Raw genomic sequence first — 19,829 nt, forward strand, 5'->3', positions numbered from 1 at the left:
CCCTTCAGAAAGGTGGGAAGGATGGGCAGCTGATGGCTGTGAGGAAAACACATCAATAGATGGGATACAGTTCTGACAGGTGTGTGACTGGGAGGAGGGAGCGGGGAGCTGGCTGCTGGCAACAAAAGGTTTGCTGGTGGGGCAGGTGTGAATGCTCAGACAAATTGCCACATGGGGAGGAACGATTCCTTTGTTTCCTGGATGGTAAAAAAGAAGGAGATGTGAGTGGCAGGTGCAAATCTGCCGGTGAGGTGTTGTGGAGGTGTGATGATTACTGTGCTCATGGCCTGGGCTGGGAGGGATGGATGAGGGAGTTTTTGTTCTGCAAAATTCACCAGAAGGATGCAGGTAAAAAAAAAAAAAAAAAAAAAAAAAAAAAAAAGTTGTAAGGTAGGACTGCAATTTACCTGCATTATTGAAAGATTGATTTCTGATGAAACGAGCAGAGAAAGGAGGGGAATAAAAATTTATGGATAGCAAGAATGGGGATCAGAGGTCTAAAATGGCAGCTGTTAGTATTCTTGAAGGATTGGTTCAAATGAGACTGCAGAAACCAGTGCAAGCTTCTGATTCCCACCCATCTGCATATCTGCATTTAGGAAAGAGAGGGAGACCAGCAGGCTGGCCTCGGTGCAATTCTGCTGGATTTCCCCCGAGAATCAGAATTGTCCCTGCATTTCAAGTACCTGAAAGCCTTAAAACACTGACAAGGCTGAAAGGTGAGGTGAGGGTCAAAAGTGAGAACGGCTGGCAGGAATAAGTAGATTGTAGTCTAGGCTGGATAATTCAGGGATCTGTAATAAAAGTGCCCAGTGACAGATAGTGAATAAAAGACTACAGGTATATTATGGTTTACGGAGCACAGGACAGATGTGTCTCTAAGGAGGATGAGATAAGGAGAGGAAGGCAGCAGGGGCTGCTTTGGGATGCAGCAGCACCGTGTGAATAAAGCAGCGCTGTAGCGAGATAGTTCAATCATGGTTCTGTCACTGACATGTTATATATGACCTTGAGAGGGTCACTTAGGCTGGGAGCTTTGCAGAAGAGCTTTTTAAATGCATGTGTTTCCGTGCACAGGAGCTGACTCCCTTCAGGGCTGCAGCTCTGAGGCTCCAGCTTGCACAGCGGATGGGAACTACCCAGGGAACTTGGATCCAAGTTTGGCATGAGGGAAAATCCGGATTTTTTAAAGAATTCAGTAACCTCTGTCCTCAGGAAATATAATCCCCCAAAGACTGGTAGTCAGCTATGCTGACTCTTTACATTTCCAGTGCTGGGCAAAAGCAGTGCTGGTTTGCCTCTCTCTCCCCTCCACCCCAGTAAAATGGTTCCTTCTTCAGAAATCTGGCCTGAATTAATCTCTCTCCTCATCGCCTGAGATCACTGGCAGAGCTGGCTTTTTACTGGAACAGATAAGAGAAGAACACGCTAATTGTATCTGTTTGCCTCCCTTGCACACAGAAATGAGTATTTTACATGCACAAACCATAAAATGAAGTTTGCAATTGCACATACACATGCACAGAAACTTGTGCATTGTGCTTTAAGAATGCTGAATCAAGGCTGCTGTTTCATATTAATCTTTTTACCAACTTCAGCATTTGCAGTAAATAGCAATTAATGATAAAGCTGCCTGCATTAAATAGAAGAGCAAAAGAGGCTGACAAGTCCTTCCTACCAGTGGATCCTCCTGCAGTGCTTCTCATTACTTTGTGAAGTTTGAAGACAGAGATTTTGTCCGTGGCTGCACTGTTTTTTCCTCAATGCTGCTCCTCTGAGGCAGCTCTTCTGTAAAGCCTTGACAAAGTGAAGTGCAGTCCCCAAACCCTCGTGTGTCACATCACAGGGACATGCCTTTGATGCTGGGGCAGGACTCTCCCTCGGGTGCTGTGGCAGTGGTGGATGGAAGGGCTGGGGACAAACACACTCTGCTGCCTTTGCACAGCATTGCTCTGGTCTCCAGACCTCCATCAGTAATGTTTGGACTCGGGAAGAGGAAATCAACACTCTGGACTTTATTTTTAGATGTAAGTTTAAAATTCCAGGCACCTGAAGGGATATAAGGACTGATTCCCAGCTCAGTAACACAGAATTTTTGTGTTCAGACACTCAGGATGCATTTTCCTTGCCCCACGTGCAGAGTGTTCAAGCATGCAGCATGTGCTGGGACAGTGCTGCAGGACTGTGGAAGATGACAATAAACCACTGGAGGATTTGTGCTAGCTCATATTGCCCAAAACTGATGTCAATAAAGCAAAATATACTCAGAACTGGGTTACTTCTGAGGGGAAGCTGATTTCCTCCTCCTGGAGAAATTCCAAGAGCAAACTAATACAGGGAGCTGAGATCTTTGGCAGTGTGGAAACATCCAGAGATATTTAGATGCTCAGATCCTACACACATAGCTAATTTTCTTTAAATCCTCTGCATGCAGGGAGCTGAGCAGGTGCTGCTTCCCTAAATACCTCCAGGACCAAGACTGCTGTGAGCAGGGTCCTGTGCTGGAGAAACCAGGCACAGAAATGGGTGCAGACTCTGCGTGAGGAGCAGGATCCCTGGAACAGGCTGTGCCCATCCTGCGTGCCTGTGTCTCATTCCGAGTGCTCTTCAGGGTTTGAGTCAGGGCTGGCTGATGGAGGGAGCTCTGCTGGGTTTTTTTTTGTTTTTTTTTTTTTTTTGCTTAATGTCACAGGCACTTGGACATCACATGTTCCAATTTTCTGTAGGGACTTTGTGCCTGTTGGGTTCTGTGGTGATTAAAAAAAGAAAAAAAAAAGAAAGCCAGGAGAAGTGAAAAGGAAGAATTCACAGAAATAGAGGGTGAAAAGGGATGGTGCCACTGTCTTAAAATAAACCAGCAGCATATGGCAATTTCTAATGGAAAAAGTAAATTCACTCTCAGATTATTTCCTGGGAACTTTTCACTCATTTTTGATACAGGGCTTTGCTCATCTATTTTGCTGTAAATCTAATTATTTCATTTTAAGTTCTCTGTTGAATGCAGATTTAGACTAGAAGACAACAAAGGACTCTGAAAGTCGTCAGCTTAAGAAACTCAGAGAAACAGCCTTGCTGAGATCCCTCATGTTGTTATGAAGATCTGACAGTTATTGGAATTCCTAGTAGAAATAGGTGAATAATGATTTCTCTCTTTTTTTTTTTTTTCCATCAGTTTAGTTCTGGAAGAAAAAATGAAGGGAAAAAATTACTTTTAGGTATTTAAATATAATTAGAGTGGCAGGGGAAGAATGAAAAGGTTTTATATTTGAGACTAAAAGGAAAAGAGAGTAGAAAATAATTTCAAAACTTGCATTTTGTATAAATGAATAACTTTTTTTTTTTTTCATAAGTGTATTATTTCACTTTTGGTCGGTTTTGGTTTTTTAACATTACCTTCTAGATCCACTTTATAGACACCTCATCATGAAGCATTTACATTAAGAAATAATGCAGTCATGTACTTTGATTATTTTAATTTTTTCCCATCCCACTTTTTGACAGTAACTATCTAATGAATTCAATCTGAATTAATAAACACTGGCAGACAATCCCCAAGCACTTTTCTGAGCCTAATTTTAGGATGTGTTAAAAACAATGTCTCGCATCCTTTAGTGCCTATGATTGCAGTTTCCTTTTTGCTGCACACAGTTAAAGACAATTCCTACCTCAAATAACAGATACTCAAAGGGTCCAGATTGATGGGAGATAAAAGGAGAAAATAAAAAGATCTGTCTGAAATCAAAGTAAATCAGGAGCAGAGCCATATAGAGGAGAGTATGGTCTTGACTTCATTCCCTGCTTTCTCACCAACCTGGGGATTAATTATAAATCTCTTTCTCACCCATTAGATTTGCCTCATACTCCTTCTACTCCTGCACTTTCTCATTCACACCTTCAAGTCTTTGCTACTCTTCCTTTAATCCAACTTCCCTGACTCTCCAATTTTTGCACACTTTCCTCTTTTCTCCTCTGCTCCTCCTGGAGAAGATTGCTAACGAAGTGGCAAGTGTTAATAATGTGTCTTGGCTGTGCCTGCTGCGATGGAGAAAGGAGGAGCAAGGTGGGTGAAGGAAAGCTGCAAAGGAGGAGGAACGGGATGATCTGAACAGATTTCAGACCCTGGACAATGGTGCAGGAAGGCAGAGGAAGCCCCTGCACGCTCAGAAACCTCATTGCAATGGGAGCAGAGTCTGAACTGAATGTCTCAGGAGGAGAACATCAACCTATCTGCAAGGTGGGACTTGTCTCCTTGGGGATACAGGGGCCAAAGCAAAGATTCCAGGACTGGGAGATGTGTAAAGGGAACCAGCAGACCCCTGCTCTGTGCTGTGACGGGAGCTCAGACCAGGACATCCTGCACTTGATTTGTGTGGCTGGGTTTGGGCACAGGGACGTGGGGCACTGGAGGAACATCACCTGTGGATGTGCACATCCATTGAGACAGCGGTGATGATGCTCCCTGTGCTGGCAGGGGTCCCACAGCCACAGCCATCTGCTCTGGGCCACAGAGCCCCACCTGAGCCCGGGGTGTCACCACACCCCTGCCAGCTTCCTGCAGGATCCTCTGTTTGTCACTGCAGCCTCTGCTGCGTGGTCCCTGGGAAAATCTGGGCAGAACCTGTGGCTTTAGGGGACTGAAGTGTTTAAGGAGGAGAGCCCCTGTTTTGGGCTGGCAGCTGCAGCTCCCTGAGGAGCACAGGCTAAGCCCACAACAGCTGGTGGGGACAAACTGTGCTGGTCCTATGGGAACAAAGATGCTTTCTAGTCTGCAGAAGGAGGGACAAAACAAAGGTGTAAATTAGAAGGAAGCTTCCTTGAGCTGCTCTGGTCTGAGAATATTATACCTGGAATAAAATGTCCAAGAATAGCTGTCTGCATTGTAAACAGTCACGTGACCCATGATAGATAACTTCAGGCTATGTCTTCATGAGCACAGCAGACTCTAAATACTTTTCTTTCTTTGGAAACTCCTTCCCAACACCTTTGATTTCACAGGGATAAGCCAGCTGCACTCCTATTCTGCATTTAATTTAACACTCATACAAAACTATGTATCTAGCCAGCTATTTATTATCTAATTCGATGTCTGCAGTTGAGGAAAGACTATTTATCCTTTTCCATAGCAGTGTCTCTTTCTCTGGCAGCTCTGACTTTCTGCTAGATGCCCTGGGGAATGTCAAAGCAGAATTAATTAATCATGACCAGCCATGGAGGTGTTTTTCAGATTTGGGTTTGGCCAGCTGATCGCACAGGATCTTTCTGGGAGTCAGGCTGTTGAAGACACAAATGTGACACTTGCTCTGGATTGCTTTCAAAGTCACTTTGGGAAGCTGCAGAGGCGTGCAGGATCCATCCAGGGTGAGGGGTTCTAGCAGGAGGATGTGTGCAGGCTGGTGGAGGGGACTGCTCACTCCCTTTGGCAGGACACCATGCCAAGGAAACTTTAAAGTACCACTCAGCATGTTCTGTCCTTCCCCCAGCCCACAAAGGTGTGAATCTCTCAGCATTCCCGTGGAAGCCTTGTAGGCATTCATTCTGAATGTCTCCCTTGGAGCAGGAGGAGCTGTGATGGCACCTGGTACTTGCCAAACTGGAAGTCACCCCTCAGCCTGCCCACAAGTGATGGCAATGCTGGCCAACTGCACAGGCTGAGCTGAAACCGCAGTGTTTGTTTTACAAATAGCTCTCAGTTCTTCCAGACCTTCTTGCCTCCCTTTGTAGAGCCTGGTTGAGCATGTGCTGTTCTTCCTGGTCAGTGATCTCCTCCTGGCACTGAGGAAAGGTCAAGTGTCCATGCCAATTCTTTTGGCTCTGTCAGCAGCTCTCAGACCCTCTGGCGATGAAGGGCTCACTGTGATTTGCAGCGTCTGGCACGGATGGGCAATATCTCCCTGCAGGAGCATTCCTCCTTTCCAAAGACACTCCACAGTGTAACTTGGAGCAATGAAGCATTTCCCTCAAGGACTCTTCCAGAGGGTAACTCCATGCTCAGTTGTATTGTTGCTGTCAGAGGGATGAGGCTCCAATGCTACAGCTGTGCTGGTGACAAGGGGTAAGGTCAACTTTCAAGTAAATTATCCACAGTTTTCAAAATTGATCATCCTCAAACCTCCTTTCCTGCCTTTGACTTGTTCCATTGTTGCCTAACACAGAGACAAATTGAGGCACTTTGCTCCTTCCCCACCCCAGAGATGGGTCCATAAGCACAGAAATGTCAGCTGGGATGGGATGGAGCCATTTGTGGGGCGGGGAGGTGGAAACATCGGCTTTTAATGGAAGTCTCAGACTCCAGCAGGGCTCACTATTAGCCAAGAGCTGTAATCCATAGTGACAGGCCAGCTGGAGCACGAGGACTCTTCCAGGCAGATCTGCATTCAGAGGTGCACTCCTGGCAGCTGTATAGGGGAATTCAGATTTCCAGGCATGTCCTGCTCAGAGCAAAAGCAGACAGAAAAGCCCCTCTTCCACTGTAAGTAAATCTCCAAAAGTTGGGGATGCCTCTTTTTATTCCCACTGCACAAACACAGCTCTCCCTGGGAGAGGTGGTGAGGACTGATCCATCTCTCCCAGGGTGCTGAGCCTTCCTTCAGAAGGAGCAGCTCCTAGAGTGTATTGGGACTTCCTTTATCCCTGCTGAAAGGAAGGAGAGGGAAGGAGAAAGGTCATGCATGACCATGCTCTGCTCTTTCTCCATCCCCATCCCACACAGGAGTTTATTTAATAGAAAACTATTTTAAGACAAAGTTATTTACTAACAGTATATCCTATAAAATAAACAAATCAAATTCTAATTCATTTCTCAATTAAAAATTGTGGTGACAAGCAAATCCATTAATAAGTTATCATTATTTATCTTCAACTCCCTAAAGTCTCTCAGGCCAGTTCTGGGAAAACTTATTTAGTTTTCTCACTCTCTGACCAGGCTGTCACATCCACATGTGACAAACATTTTTTGAGTAATTATTTTTCCCTTGAGTTATCCTTTAACCCTTTTGGATGAAGTGCACCCAGAAGGTGGGGTCCTGCCTCTCTCCACGTTCAAAATGGGCTCTGTGTCCTCCACAGTGCTGCCTCTGTCTCTTACCCAGCCTGTGGCTGCTCAGGGGACCTCGGGGACGTTTTCCTCCCAGCAATGAGGAATGGATGGAGTTGCCTTGTTGCAGGTTCAGCTCCTCGCCTTCCCTTTTGCCTCTTGCTTTGCCCTTCTTTTCAACCCACTTTTCCCACCACCTGCACAGATGCAGCGGTAGAAATTCACAGAGAGTGATTCCCCTCTGCGACGTGCAGGGGAGCAGAAATGTGGTTTCAAACAAGCAAAAAAAAAAAAAAAATCAGGTAGACTTCCAAGAAGTCTACATCTTTTAAAAGTACGTAAGAGGTTTGGAAGACAGAGGTCCCAGGAGGTCAGTGGTATTCAGACTTTTAAATCCCTGATGCTCATGAAAACATTGCATACAAATTCCATTCCAGGAAAATCTGCATTTTCTTCTTCTTCTTTTTTTTTCCTTTAACAAGTAGAGGAGTTGGTTTTCTGGTGTGCAGAAGGGAGAGAAGCTGTACTTTGCTGTCATTGAGCTGACAGAGCTGCTTGGAAAATGGACAATTTCCTTGGGAAAATCTTGCCTTTTGATATCTGGTGTTTTTTTATAAACTTCAGTGTGAAGGAGAACCATGATCCCACAAGGCTTTTATGACCTAAAAATTTAAAAGCAATAATAATTTGAGATCATTGATATCTTGTGTTCCTTAGTGCTGAAGCACTAAGATGCTGTGGGAAATATTTAGCATTGTATGATAACACATAAAATAAACAACTTTATGCAATGTATAATACATTCTAAACATATATCAATACAATACACAATATGCAAAAATGTCTAAACAAATTAACTGAAACAACACAAAAATAATGTGTTTATTTCCTCAAAATTAAACATTTCAATATGACTGAAATGAAGAGAGAAAATCAAACCAATTTGTTTTGACACTTTAAATGTGAAAAAAGTTTGTCAAAATTGACATTCCCATGCAACGTTTCGATTTTGAGGGAACTGCGTTTTCCTGCGAAAAACTGTTCTGTCAAATTTTTTTGACCAGCTCTACTTACAGTCTATCTAAATAGACAAGCATCACAGCCAAGACTCTCAAACGCTCCAGGTGGTCAGGAGATGGATTAAGCACAGAGCAGAACAGTCTCAGAGAAGGAAATAAATAAAGCTCACTGCTCGAGGTGGCCTCGAATGTGGGTAACAAAGGGCTGCAATGCTTGAGATGCTCAGGCCTGAATGGTGTTGAACTTTAATCCCAGAAAGGACTGAATTCCTCCAGGTTTTAATTTTTTTAGCACATCTGTGTTGCAGAACTGGTGCACTGATGGGAGGGGGTGTTTGTGATGCCAGTGCAGATCCTCAAGATCCTCTGAGATTTTCTAGTTCTTGGCTTTGGTTGGAGTCAGGCTGGTACGAGCCTTCTGTGCTTGACAGATTAATACTGGTAAGGATGAGATGGCTTTATTTTCCACACATCCTTCTGTCCCAGTGGAAATCCCAGGCTTAGGGCTTGGGGAATGGGTGGAAATGCAGTGCTGCAGGTAGATTGGCTCTGGGATTCAGGGCTGCTGAGAACAGCTTTGGGTAGCAGTTCTCCCACCTTCATGATACACAGATTTTAAATCTTCTCATTATATAAATGCAGTTCCAGGTTAATGTGAGTTTCTAATTTAATACGCTGTTCCAAATTAAGAGTTAATATGGTATTTGATTACCTTTTTGCAATGAGATCCAACCCAAGGCTCATTGACTTCAATAGACTTTGCAGGAAAACCTGCAATGGCAGAGCCTGAGCTCCAGATTTCTGACTTCTGCTGCAGAAGCTGCCCATGAAATGCTGTTATTTGGGGCTAATACTCATTCTAGCTCACATTTCTAGCCTGAATTGAAGTGTAGTGCATCTAACTTCTCCTCCTTGGGGTGGCTGGGCTGCAGAAGGGGTTGACCCTGGGTGTTTCCAGCCTCAGAGCAGTGCCCTGCATACCTAGACCAGTGATTTGTGTCACTCACCTCTTAAGTCATCCCACAGGGAGTTGCAGGGATATGGAGCTCACATCAGGGACCAGCTGTGCTCACCCTGGCCCTACCTGCAGCTCTGTTCCCTGACAGAAGCCTGAGCCATGCCATCCTTGGGAGGTCCCACCCTGCTTCCAGAGTACCCTGGCAGGGGTCTGAGACAGTGGCAGGTACCAGGGGGACTAAAAGCACAGAGTTTTATGGCCACTGCAAATTCCTCATCCACTCAGTGGGATAAGGAAGGTGGAGCTCCCCAAGGCTGGAATTTGCAAGTGACAGCTCAGAGTCCCTTTTCTCTCCCCTCTTCATCTGCCCCTGCTTCTCTTGGCTCCATCCAGCTGAGTGGTGGTGAAATGTGGTGCCCAGAGGAAGCTCCAGTGGTGCCTTTCATCCTGGCAGGCAGGCTGGCATTATCCAAGCAGTAGGAGAAGGAATGGCCTGTGGATTTTAACCCCTTCTGCTCCTCCACTCTTAGAACACAATAACACAGCCAAAGGCTAAGCTCCTTTTAGAGAGACAAGACAAAAGAGAAGATAAACCATTTGCGAGGATTAGATAACCTCAGCTTCTTTTGCTGAAAGAAGCAGTGGTAGTTTGCATTTCCCAAGCCCTGTGGAGTGGGATCACTTCATGTGGAGCTTAGGTGACAAAGTCTCTTCCCAGGAATGAATTTTGGGGCAGAAATATTGCACAGACTGTCAGGTGTGGGATATGAGTTGACTTTCTTGGATTGAATATTACATTATCGCTCTCCAGAGGAGTTTTGGCATCACTTTTTATTCCTTCAGCCTCTCAGCTTACAGGTCCCAGTTGTTGCAATGGAATATGTTAGAAAGGCAAGACTGACACCAGGAAGGAGCAGTTGTGAAAGCAAAAACCAGGATTTCTGGACTCTGGCACAGGCCTCATTAAACTGAGCATTCAGATTACTCTTTCCTGAATTTCCAGTAAAAATTGAATGGAATAGTATGATTTTTGTTCAGTTTATTGTGTCTGGTCTGCAAGTGTTTCTTTTTCCAAACTGCAAGAAAAGTTTTAAATGAATTTGGATATTTCCTCTTGTGCATAAATTACAAAATTTATTTCAGCTCAGTCAAAACACACAGCTTAAGAAAACACTTGATTTTGAATGTATATTACTCAACATGTAATGAAAAACAAAACACAATCTTGAACCGATCCCTTCCAAACTGAACACTCAACACATTCTGTTCCAAAGAAAAGCTGACTTTATCAAAACGCCTTTTTTTCCCCCTTAAATCAACAAATTTCTACAAAGTGTTTTGCCTCGGATGAATTGGCATTTTCCTGACATGAAATGAGCAATCCAAAATAATTCTAAGCAGCTCTGTGGCAAGTCCCTGCTAATTCTGGAATAGTAGCATGAAGGTGCGTGGGAAGGGTACTGCAAGGAGACCTAGCACTGAGCTGAGACGGAAGAGATTTGGGTTGAATTCCTGAAGCAGTTATAAAATGATCTGGGACAAGCCATTAATCTACTCTGTGTCTCAGTTCTCATCCTGCTGAATGGAAAAAAGCAGCGTCTTCCCATCTCCTAAAGCTACTGCAAGGATAAAAATCCATTAACAGTTGTAAGATTACTGGACTTTGAGATGAGGTGTATAAATACTGAGCAAGACAGAAGATAGAGCTGCATTTTTGTGTTACTTGGAAAGAAATTATGGGGAAGTGGACTAACTAGGACAATACTTTAATGATAGTAGAAAGAATTTCAAGTTCAGGGCAGTGCTTAATAGAAATCACTGCTCAATACCCGCCATTTTTTTTTTTTAATAAGCAGTTCAGAAAAGTGCAATTTATCATTATTATTATTATCATCTATATTCATTCTATCTCTGCCACTTCACAAATGAGAGGAGTTCCTCACAAACATCTCCAAAAGCGAGCTCATTATCCAGTCTCCCTATTTTTAACTCTCATTTGTGACAATAGCTATCAAACTCTTGCCAACATTTGGGCTGCTGGTGTGCTGACACCGCTGCTCCGCAGCCCGCTGAGCGGGATTAGCTCACTGTTCCCTTGTGTTCCCCCATCTGTCCCCAGCCATCTGCTGTCCTTGCTCTCCTAAATAGATTCTGAGCTTTTGGGGGCATGGACCGCCTTGCTGGTTGCTGTCTGTGCAGCACCCACTGTTCCAGTCTTGGATTCAGGAGGATTGGTTTCAGAGTCGCAGAATTGTGGAGTGCCTTGCGTGGGAAGGGACTCTCAAGGACCAAAATCCAGCTCCTGCCCAGACCCCCCACCAACCCCACCCTGGGCATCCCTGGCAGCGCTGTCCCAACGCTCCTGGAGCTCTGGCAGCCTCGGGGCCGTGCCCATTCCCTGGGGAGCCTGGGCAGTGCCAGCACCCTCTGGGGGAAGAACCTTTCCCTGAGCTCCAGCCTGACCTGCCCTGGCCCAGTTCAAGCCATTTCCTCCAATCCCTTCACTGGTCACAGAGAGAAGAGATCCGTGCCTCCCCTTCCACCTCCTCTTGTGAGGAACCTGAATGCCACAACTTCTCCTGAGTCCCCTCTTCTCCATTCTGGAGAAACCTCAGCAGCTCCTCCTATGGCTTCTCCTCTAGACCCTTCACCATCTTCATAACCCTGTGACACTTCACCACAAACCTGTCCCATGTACATGTGTGCACGAGCAGAAGTTCATTTTAATTATTTTCCCAACCTATGGAGCACTGTGAGAAGGATCTCCTTTCCACACAGAGCCCTGACCCAAGTGCCTGTAGAGCCTGGAGTTCAGAGCAGTGACTTTGGTACCGTGGCCAGTAGATTTATGATCAGGACTTTGGGGTTTGACTTCCTCTGTCCAGCACCACCTGATTTTGTGACTTGGTGGAGTCACCTACTACTCTTGCTTGGTTTGAAGCCACCTCTCATCCACCTCATCATCACACCAGGAGTTTATAATTAGCTGAAGTGTGGGGACAAACGACCTGAGAGCAGGTACAGAGCTGTTACCATTACAATTCTTACCTCCTTACAGGCAGGGAGTAATTGGAATTTCTGCACAAAAACTGCTCCCTTTAGGCTGCTGGTTGAACTACATTAATAAAAGAGGGTTTGTGGGATGGTTTTGGTTCATGGAATATTCTGATAGTTGTAAGCAAAGTGTTGATAAACTGAAAAGAATTAAAAAAAATCTTTTCTCCTACAAGTCATTTGGGGTCAAAAGTGATATTTTTATCACTCTTCCATCTTTAGGGGATGGAAAGACAAATCAAAAGAAGAAAAACTCCAGTAGTTTCAAATAGAGATTTGGAAACCCCTTGGAGCTCTCACAACCCAAACACTGACATCTCCCAATCATTATTTTTTTCAGCATGAGCAATTTGGCAAAAATGAAGTGAATTTGTGGACTCTATTGATATTGTTGGAGAGGTATTTCTCATCCTCTCTCCTTGCCTTTCCTCACCCAAAATATTTCAGCTGATGAATATCCCACAGGTCTAACCACTCATGCATATTTAAAACTGGAGTGGTTAAAGAATAATGCAAATTTAGACACTGATCAGAGCAGAATTACTGAGATTTGGGGATGGATTAGCCAATCACTCCCCGAAACAGTGAAATCCCACTTCCCTAAAAACCAGCTTTACAACCATTTGGGATGTTACGGTGTTGTATGCCACAGTCACCCAGAGAGTCAGAGCCACTGCTGAGTTGCAGCTCCAGCCCTGAGTCAGTCAGATATCAGTGTCTGCAGTCTGAGCTATAAAGACATCTAGGTCAGAAGTGCCCAAATTCTGTTTTCCCAGAGCTCAGGTTTATCCACAGCAGTTCATATGACTTAAACTCTGACAGATTGGCTTCCCTTTCCATCCACATTGCCTGAATTCCTCTGGCCCTGACAGAGGAAAGGTGTCCCCAGCTTGGTTGGGTTGCTGGGCAGGGTTTCCAAAGGACAAGCAAGGCTGCTCCTGGCTGTTGTCTTTCCAATATTTTCATGGGTCATCTCTCAGTTAGGGGCAGGACAGAAATGTTACTGCTCAACAAGTTAAATCCTAAAGGTGTGGGGCAGCAATTAGCTGTCCAGGAATCTGAGTGGACAAACTCAAAGCAGGCATAGCTGAATAAAAGGTAGAGTAGCAGCACATCCTGTACTTAAAATTAAGGGTACACTTAATCTGTTCTCTGAAATGAGGTCAGACATTCGTCCCTTTCCAGGGCTGAGCTCTAAACTAACATAAGCTGTTTCATCTCTCCCCTGACACTTCAGTCTCTTACTAATTTATCAGCATCCTAAAGTCGTGTGTGAAGTTGCTGAAGAGCAGAACTGTTTCAGATACAAATAGCAATTGTTAGCCTCTTCCCTCTGGTAAATGGCAGCAGGCAGAAACCTCTCTCAACCTGCCAAGAACCAAATGTGGGACACAAGGAAGAATTATTGGTGCATGAAGCTTAAAGAGATACGGGACTTATTCCTGTACTGCAAATAATGTGTTCAGTAATTTCTCTTTCCTGAGTCTGCATTTCTGATGGAAATAGTTCACAACAACGAGCATGGGAAAACAGAAGGGATGTGTGTGAGATCAATTTGGATCTAATAGAAGAGATAAATGAAAGGTACAGGGTTTAGGGGAAAGGTAAGAAAATCCTAGGAGGCAGAGGAGTGTTCACAGCAAGCGATGGAGAGTCTGAGCACCTGCATCCTGCCTGTTTATAGCAGGGATCTGGGGCTGCACAGCCTCCCTTGGATGAAACAGACTTTGCAGTATAATTTTGTGCAAAATCTATCACTCTGAGCTCTCCCACTGTATAAAAATTACCTTTTAAGTGGCTAAGTAGACATCCAGCTCTATTCTTTTCTTCTTATTTCAAGAAACAATGGGAGTAACAGCACTTGCCTGCCTTACTAGAGTGCTGAGAGCTTTAATTAATGTCTCTAATTCAATTTGAACTCCTTGGATAAAAGGCACTGCCTTGTGACAGCGAAGGTATTGCTGAAAATAGAATATAATTAACACATAGATATCAATCACAAAGAAATTAAGTGTACATTCAAATACAACTTGCACTTTACAGAAAATACTTGCCTATTTTTCCTCCAAGAATCCTGAAGACTCATAAGATAAGGAACATTTAATGTTCCAGGCTGAATTGGTATTAAAAAAGGGCATCTTAAGCCACCTAACAAACTCCAAGGGGCTTTAAGAGGGATCTCCATGTGCACTGGGGGATGTGCTTCCATGCTGGATGGTGCTGGAAAATGACTGTACCATGACTCAGAGTCAGCAACATCCAACATTTTCTTCTCCCACTGCTTGTTTGCTGTGAACTGGAGCCATGTCCTGGCTCACCCACGGATCATGTTTATTAACAGATGTGATGATTGCATGATCGTGTTTGTTGACATGAGCCAGAAGGACCCAGCTCACCCACTGCTCTGCTGTGCTTCTCTTCCTTGTGGAAATGGGCTTTGGAGCTGGGTTTTGTTAACTGCTGCACTGCAAAGCTGGCTGAAATGGCTGTCATTCCCTGAAGGACAGAAACACCTTGGGAGCCACGTGGGCAGCAGGTTTGTGTTTCGGGAGGTGCTACAGCCCAATTCTGGCCTCTCCAACAAGTTCATGGTCTAAATGGTCACAAAAATCCCATTGTGACTCCATGCTGATAATTGGAAAGTGAGGCCAAGACCCCACATGTAAGGGCACTGCCCAAGGTCATAGGAGGAGTTTGGGGCAGAGTTGAGCAAAACACTGGATTCTTGGATCAAAACCCAGTGTCTGGCTCCCCCAAGCCTCTCTTTAGCCCACAGATTGCTTCTGTGCCAGATTTAGCTGTTAGCTTGCCTTGGGTCTCCTACCCAAGGGCTCTAGACTTGGAGGCATCCCCTTCCCTGCCTCTTCCCTAGTTCCTTTTGCCAAATCCACAGAACATATTTCACATCAGTGGGGCCCCATAAAGATACCTGAAAAATTAATTTCTGATTCAAGGTTGTTAGGAGGTAGATTGAATGCACCTCACAATATTGTCTTAGACACAAGATAGTCCCACTTTAGTAAGCTTTATAGCTTCCATGGGGACCAGCCCTGTGGAGTGGATTAATCTTTAATGTGAAACAACATCTCTACAGCAGCTACAGGGGGGAAAAAGATACTACTAAAAAATTAAAGTTGATGGTGTGATAGTAGTCTGGACCCAGTTGTGCTCCACCATCCTCCGTTGCCTCGGGCACCATTCCCTGCTCTCAGAACTGATCCAGGCAGCTTCCAGGCTGGAGATGTGATCATTTCTTCAGTGGTCCCGAGGCATCTTCTCCCCATATCTTACCTCCTGGATAAGAACATCACAGCCCCAATCATCCTGACTCCAACTGTGCCCCAAAGGAAAGGAAGGGAGGATGAAGAGCTGTGTGTGGGGAATTAGGGACTATCTCCTCTCTTTCACAAGCTGATGTTTCCCCAGTGTATGATATTCACATGCAGGAGGACACACTGAGATTTCTCTGAGGCCCATTTAGTTTGGCTCTTCTCATATTTCAGTTCTCACTTGCACTGTGCTGGAAACTGGAGGGGGGCTGTCCCCCACGTGGGTACACAAGAGCTCCCTTCCTCTCTCTGCAATAGAAATCCAATAGACAGTGAAATATTTAAGGGAAAACTGATCCAGGCTGGCAGATGAGGGGAATAGCTAAGGGTGAGTTTAATGAACAGACAACCAAGCAAGCTGGGACAACATGTACAGAGCAGCTGATTGTTGTCTGTGCACCCAGCTCATGGCAAATACGCTGAGTTTGCAGCTGATGGGACACGAGCAACCAGGCAGGGAAGGAGCCTGGGTGGAGAAGCAGTAGAAATGCACTCCTGAACTGGAATTTGGAGGTGCTGAGGGTGGGATGTAGCTGGGAGCATTCCCCAGAAATCACCTTGTGCTCATGAGTGAGTGGAAGTTGGGATGTTCTGTGGCCCACTTGGAATGTGTTCTGTTGCCCTCTGTGTGTAGCTAGAAACTCCCAAACTCTACATGACCTTACAAAACTGTTTTGTAAGGTAAAGTAGAACCATTCTGTGTGTGATGTGAGGGACTAAGCACTGAGAACTGCCCTGTTTAGGGGTGAAATAGGAGTCAGTGGTGAAGGCTGATGTTAAAAACATGTCTCCAGAAAAGGAACAACCTTCTCAGTCAGGAGCTGCAGGTACTACCAGATTTAATAACAGAAAATTCCATCTGCAATTAGAAAGAAGTTTATATGGGACCAACAGAAAAATCAAACATTGGCTGACTTTCCCATACTTGAATTTTTCCCCCCCATTTCTTCCTGTAATGCAACAGCTGAGTGTCATCTTTATGACTTACACCACTCGGTTCTGTGGAGTGCTGCTGAGCTTACTGCAGCTCCTTGAGCACATGCTGTGCCCACGTGCAGGCTCCCACTCTCTGGCACACACAGAGGACTCCTGAGCTGCCCAGCACATCCAGGGCTCCACCCCACCTGCACAGCAGCTCACACACTCATTGCCACGGGATGCAGCCCTGCCATGCTCCAGGGAAAGCTCCTGGAACAGAGGGATGGCCATGCTGACCACCAACACCTCTGCTCTGTGCTCTGCTCCGCACACCAGCCAAGGCTCACACACAGTGCTGTGAGTACAGGTACCTCTAGCACACCTCTCCTACACTCTTAGCAAAATCTTTTCTTTCTGGGAGTTGCAAACTTTTAGAGTGCTTGTAGAGGACTCAGGCTCAAAACCAGAAAGTTTTCTTGAGATGTACAAAGAAGCCTGACATGAAATCTCACTGTGGCAAAGCTCTGAGTCACCTCATTTCTCCTGCTTTAAAAAGTATCTGCAGTCTCTGCGCACTGTGTTTTACAGAAACAGGTGGGTATCACCTGTCCTGAGCACAGCTTGTGCTCCCAGAGTCGGGGGAGCAGCCTCAAGATCCCTGCCAGCCCACAGTGTTGGCACACCCTCCACAAAACCCAGAAGGCAGGAACAGGAGCCAGTTGTGAGCATGGAGATGGCTTTTTCCAAGCAGCTCCCAGGGACGAGGGGTACAACCCAACAGGCTGAGCTGCTGCAGCAGCCACGTTGTGCTGTGGAAGCAGGAGAGGACTGTCCTGGGTGCAGGGTAACAGCTAAGCAGGCTCCTCACCTGTCACCTGGGGCACGGTGCCAGCAGTGCCATGGTGCCAGCAGCGCCACGGTGCCAGCAGCCTGGCTGGGAGGCAGATGAGCTAAGGGCTGAGACACTGGGAATGGGAGTCAGGAGAGCAGGGCTCTCTTCCAGCTGTACCCATGGCTTGCTGGGTAACCTTTGGCAGGGCACTTTACCCCCTGATTGCCTTCCCACTCATCATATGTCTTGTCACATGCCTGGGAGAGGAGCTGGCTTGGCACAGGGCTGTCCCCAGCCTTGCTTTGCTGCTCTCCCACCATGGCAGCGAGAGTGTGCCCTGCTGCAGGTGCTGGGAAGGATCTCCCTGGCTGAATGTGCATATTCAGCCTGTCACCCTGCAGAGCCTTGATCTTGGGAAGAGCCTCGAGGTCCCTCCATAACTGAAACAGCAACAGACCCCACCCCCTGCCCCACACAGACCTCCCCAACACCCCAGCAGGAAAGCAGGGTGAGGACATTTTTATCTGTCAGAGTTTGGCAGGATTTCATAGTTGTGTGTGTCTGTGTGTGTCTGCGTGTCCGTGTGTGCTCGTCGCCAAACCTGGGTCATTATTTTGTTTTATTTCTTTTTTTGGCAGCACTTGAAAGTAAGAGCTGGGTCTTTATAGATTGCTCAGGTTGCACGGAGTATGGATTACAGATCATCAGAGAGACATGAAAGCAGAAGACAAGTTTCTCTGGCACAGCATTAAAGGGACAATAAAGGGGTAATTGTAGCCTAGGGTGCAGCCACCTCCTGTGCCTGGCCTTCACTCGCCTTTGCAGCACTGTGGAGAGCTTCACGAGGGAAATGATGGACAAGCTGGGGTGAGGATGTCTCAGGTCAGGACCTGGTTATTTCAAAGGTGGTATATGCTCAGGAGGTTAAAGGCACCACTTAAATACATGAATAAAACACTGCCAAATACTCTAAGGTGTAACACAGGCAAAGTGAGATATTTTAAAACTTGATTTTCCACATCTGTTTTCACCCTGAGAGAAGGTTGTCAAAGGATCAGAGCATTTTTAATCTCTCTCCTTCTCTCCTTCCTCCCCTCCTTTTCTCTTTCTCTCTCTCTCTCCTTCCTCCTATCCCCTCTCTCTTCCAACAGGACTCCACAGAATGGAGCAAGAATGAGAGGAAAAAGGCAGACAGAAAAGCATGAACTGGAGGCTTGTTGAGTTCCTCTACCTCCTGTTTATATGGGACCATATACTCATACAGCCCTCCCACCAGGACCCAGCTGCTACCAACCAACATGTCTCCAAGGAGTTTGATTGGCTTATTTCAGACAGGGGGCCTTTCCACCACTCACGGAGCTACTTATCCTTTGTGGAAAGACATCGTCAAGGATTTACAACCAGATATAAAATATACAGGTATGTCGGCTTCCTGCGGCTGGGATGAGTGTTTGGGTGCTGGGAGCTCTGCCAGTCCCCTGGGCTGCAGGCTGGGAGTCAATGGAGATGCACCACCATCCCTATTCCACCTGGGAATGCTGCTTTGGTTCCCCCTGGCCCCCAGCTGGCAATGCAAATTGCTTCAAAGGCTGGGGTGGAGTGCTCTGAGAGTGAGATGAAGGCACTGCAGTGTTGTGGCAATGTGCACAGCACAGAGTGAGATGAAAAGGAGCTGAGGGGGTGGGTGTTCTTCATTCGTGGTGACAGACAGTTCACAGGCAGGTTCCCAAGCAGCTTTTTCAAATCAATGGAGCTCTGGACAGCCCAAGCCTCTGTACCAAACTCGTACATGTGAACTGCCAGTAGCTGCAGGTTCACATAAAGATGTCACCACACACGTCAGTGTGACAGTTCTCACACTGCTGTGTAGGAGCCTTGGCTGTGTGCTGCCTACCACAGATCTTTGAGGATTTATCTCCATGTATAAGTTGGACTTGGCCCAAGAACTGTGATCTTGATTTTAAAAACTGCAGAGAGTTAAAAAAACCTACAGAGAATAGGCAGAATTTGGATTTTATTTTGCCTTCTAGGTTTTTAAGCCTTAGCTGTTGCTTGTTTCAAACTCTTCTTGCCAGCTGTACTATCTAGAACCACACTTTTTTCTCCTCATTTTAATCTGAAAAGCTGGGGTGCTCACATGAACGTCCTATTGAAGCAGCAAGCACTTTGGAGTGAAGGGGAATAAGCCAGCAAGTGTCAGGAGATTTGTGCTGAAACCCAAAGAGACTGAAAAACTCTCCCAGCCACGTGTGCATTTACATAATTATATGGTCCTGTTGTGCTTCAGAAAGACACTTGCAAACACAGCCATGCACAGTGGTGGGCAGGGAAATGCTGGTGAGCAGCCCGTGGCACTGTGCACATGGAGCCATGGCCATGGGGAGCAGGGAATCACAGGGAATCACCTGTGTGCAGGGAGTGCTGTCCCATGGGCACGGAGCCAGAGTAACAGAGATGTGTGAGGCATCAGCTCTGTGTGGGGAAGAAAAATGATTTGTTGTCCTGCGGCCTGAAGGGAGTGCAGAACCCCCTCTCCTTGCAGCAGCCAGGGCAGATTACAAATATTGTCCTGGCTTGTCCTCTTCAAAACACCTCAGGGGGAAGACAGCCCCAAAACCTGAAAGCTGTGCTGCCTTGTTTCCACTGGTGAGGTCGCAGTGTCTGCACAGAGCAGCAGAGAAAATGC

General features: G+C 46.0%; 1 protein-coding gene and 1 long non-coding RNA gene across 7 annotated transcripts in view; one reads left to right on the forward strand and one right to left on the reverse strand.

The window, feature by feature from the left end:
• BRINP1 (BMP/retinoic acid inducible neural specific 1) overlaps nt 1-19,829 on the forward strand; it is an 89,377-nt gene that overhangs the window by 10,570 nt on the left and 58,978 nt on the right. Inside the window, exons 1-2 of one of the 4 annotated variants that reach the window (XM_068211451.1) lie at nt 16,100-16,220; nt 18,295-18,562. In XM_068211451.1, coding sequence (XP_068067552.1) covers nt 18,345-18,562 — 218 coding nt within the window. In that variant the 5' untranslated portion in view covers nt 16,100-16,220; nt 18,295-18,344. Of the gene's footprint in view, nt 1-16,099; nt 16,221-17,801; nt 18,026-18,294; nt 18,563-19,829 lie in introns of those variants that run through there. The other 3 variants (XM_068211452.1, XM_068211453.1, XM_068211449.1) reach the window with 3 other exon arrangements.
• Nucleotides 12,696-16,012, reverse strand: LOC137486032 (uncharacterized). Of its 3 annotated transcripts, none has more exons than XR_011005555.1 (3): nt 15,768-16,012; nt 15,575-15,642; nt 12,696-15,358 (listed from the first exon to the last, which is right to left on the reverse strand). It is a non-coding gene; the product is annotated as an uncharacterized lncRNA (long non-coding RNA). The 3 variants fall into 3 exon arrangements; XR_011005554.1 differs by having other exon boundaries at nt 12,696-15,398; XR_011005553.1 differs by having other exon boundaries at nt 12,696-15,350; nt 15,519-15,642.

Source organism: Anomalospiza imberbis, chromosome 21, assembly GCF_031753505.1.
Source record: "Anomalospiza imberbis isolate Cuckoo-Finch-1a 21T00152 chromosome 21, ASM3175350v1, whole genome shotgun sequence".
NCBI lineage: Eukaryota > Metazoa > Chordata > Aves > Passeriformes > Viduidae > Anomalospiza > Anomalospiza imberbis.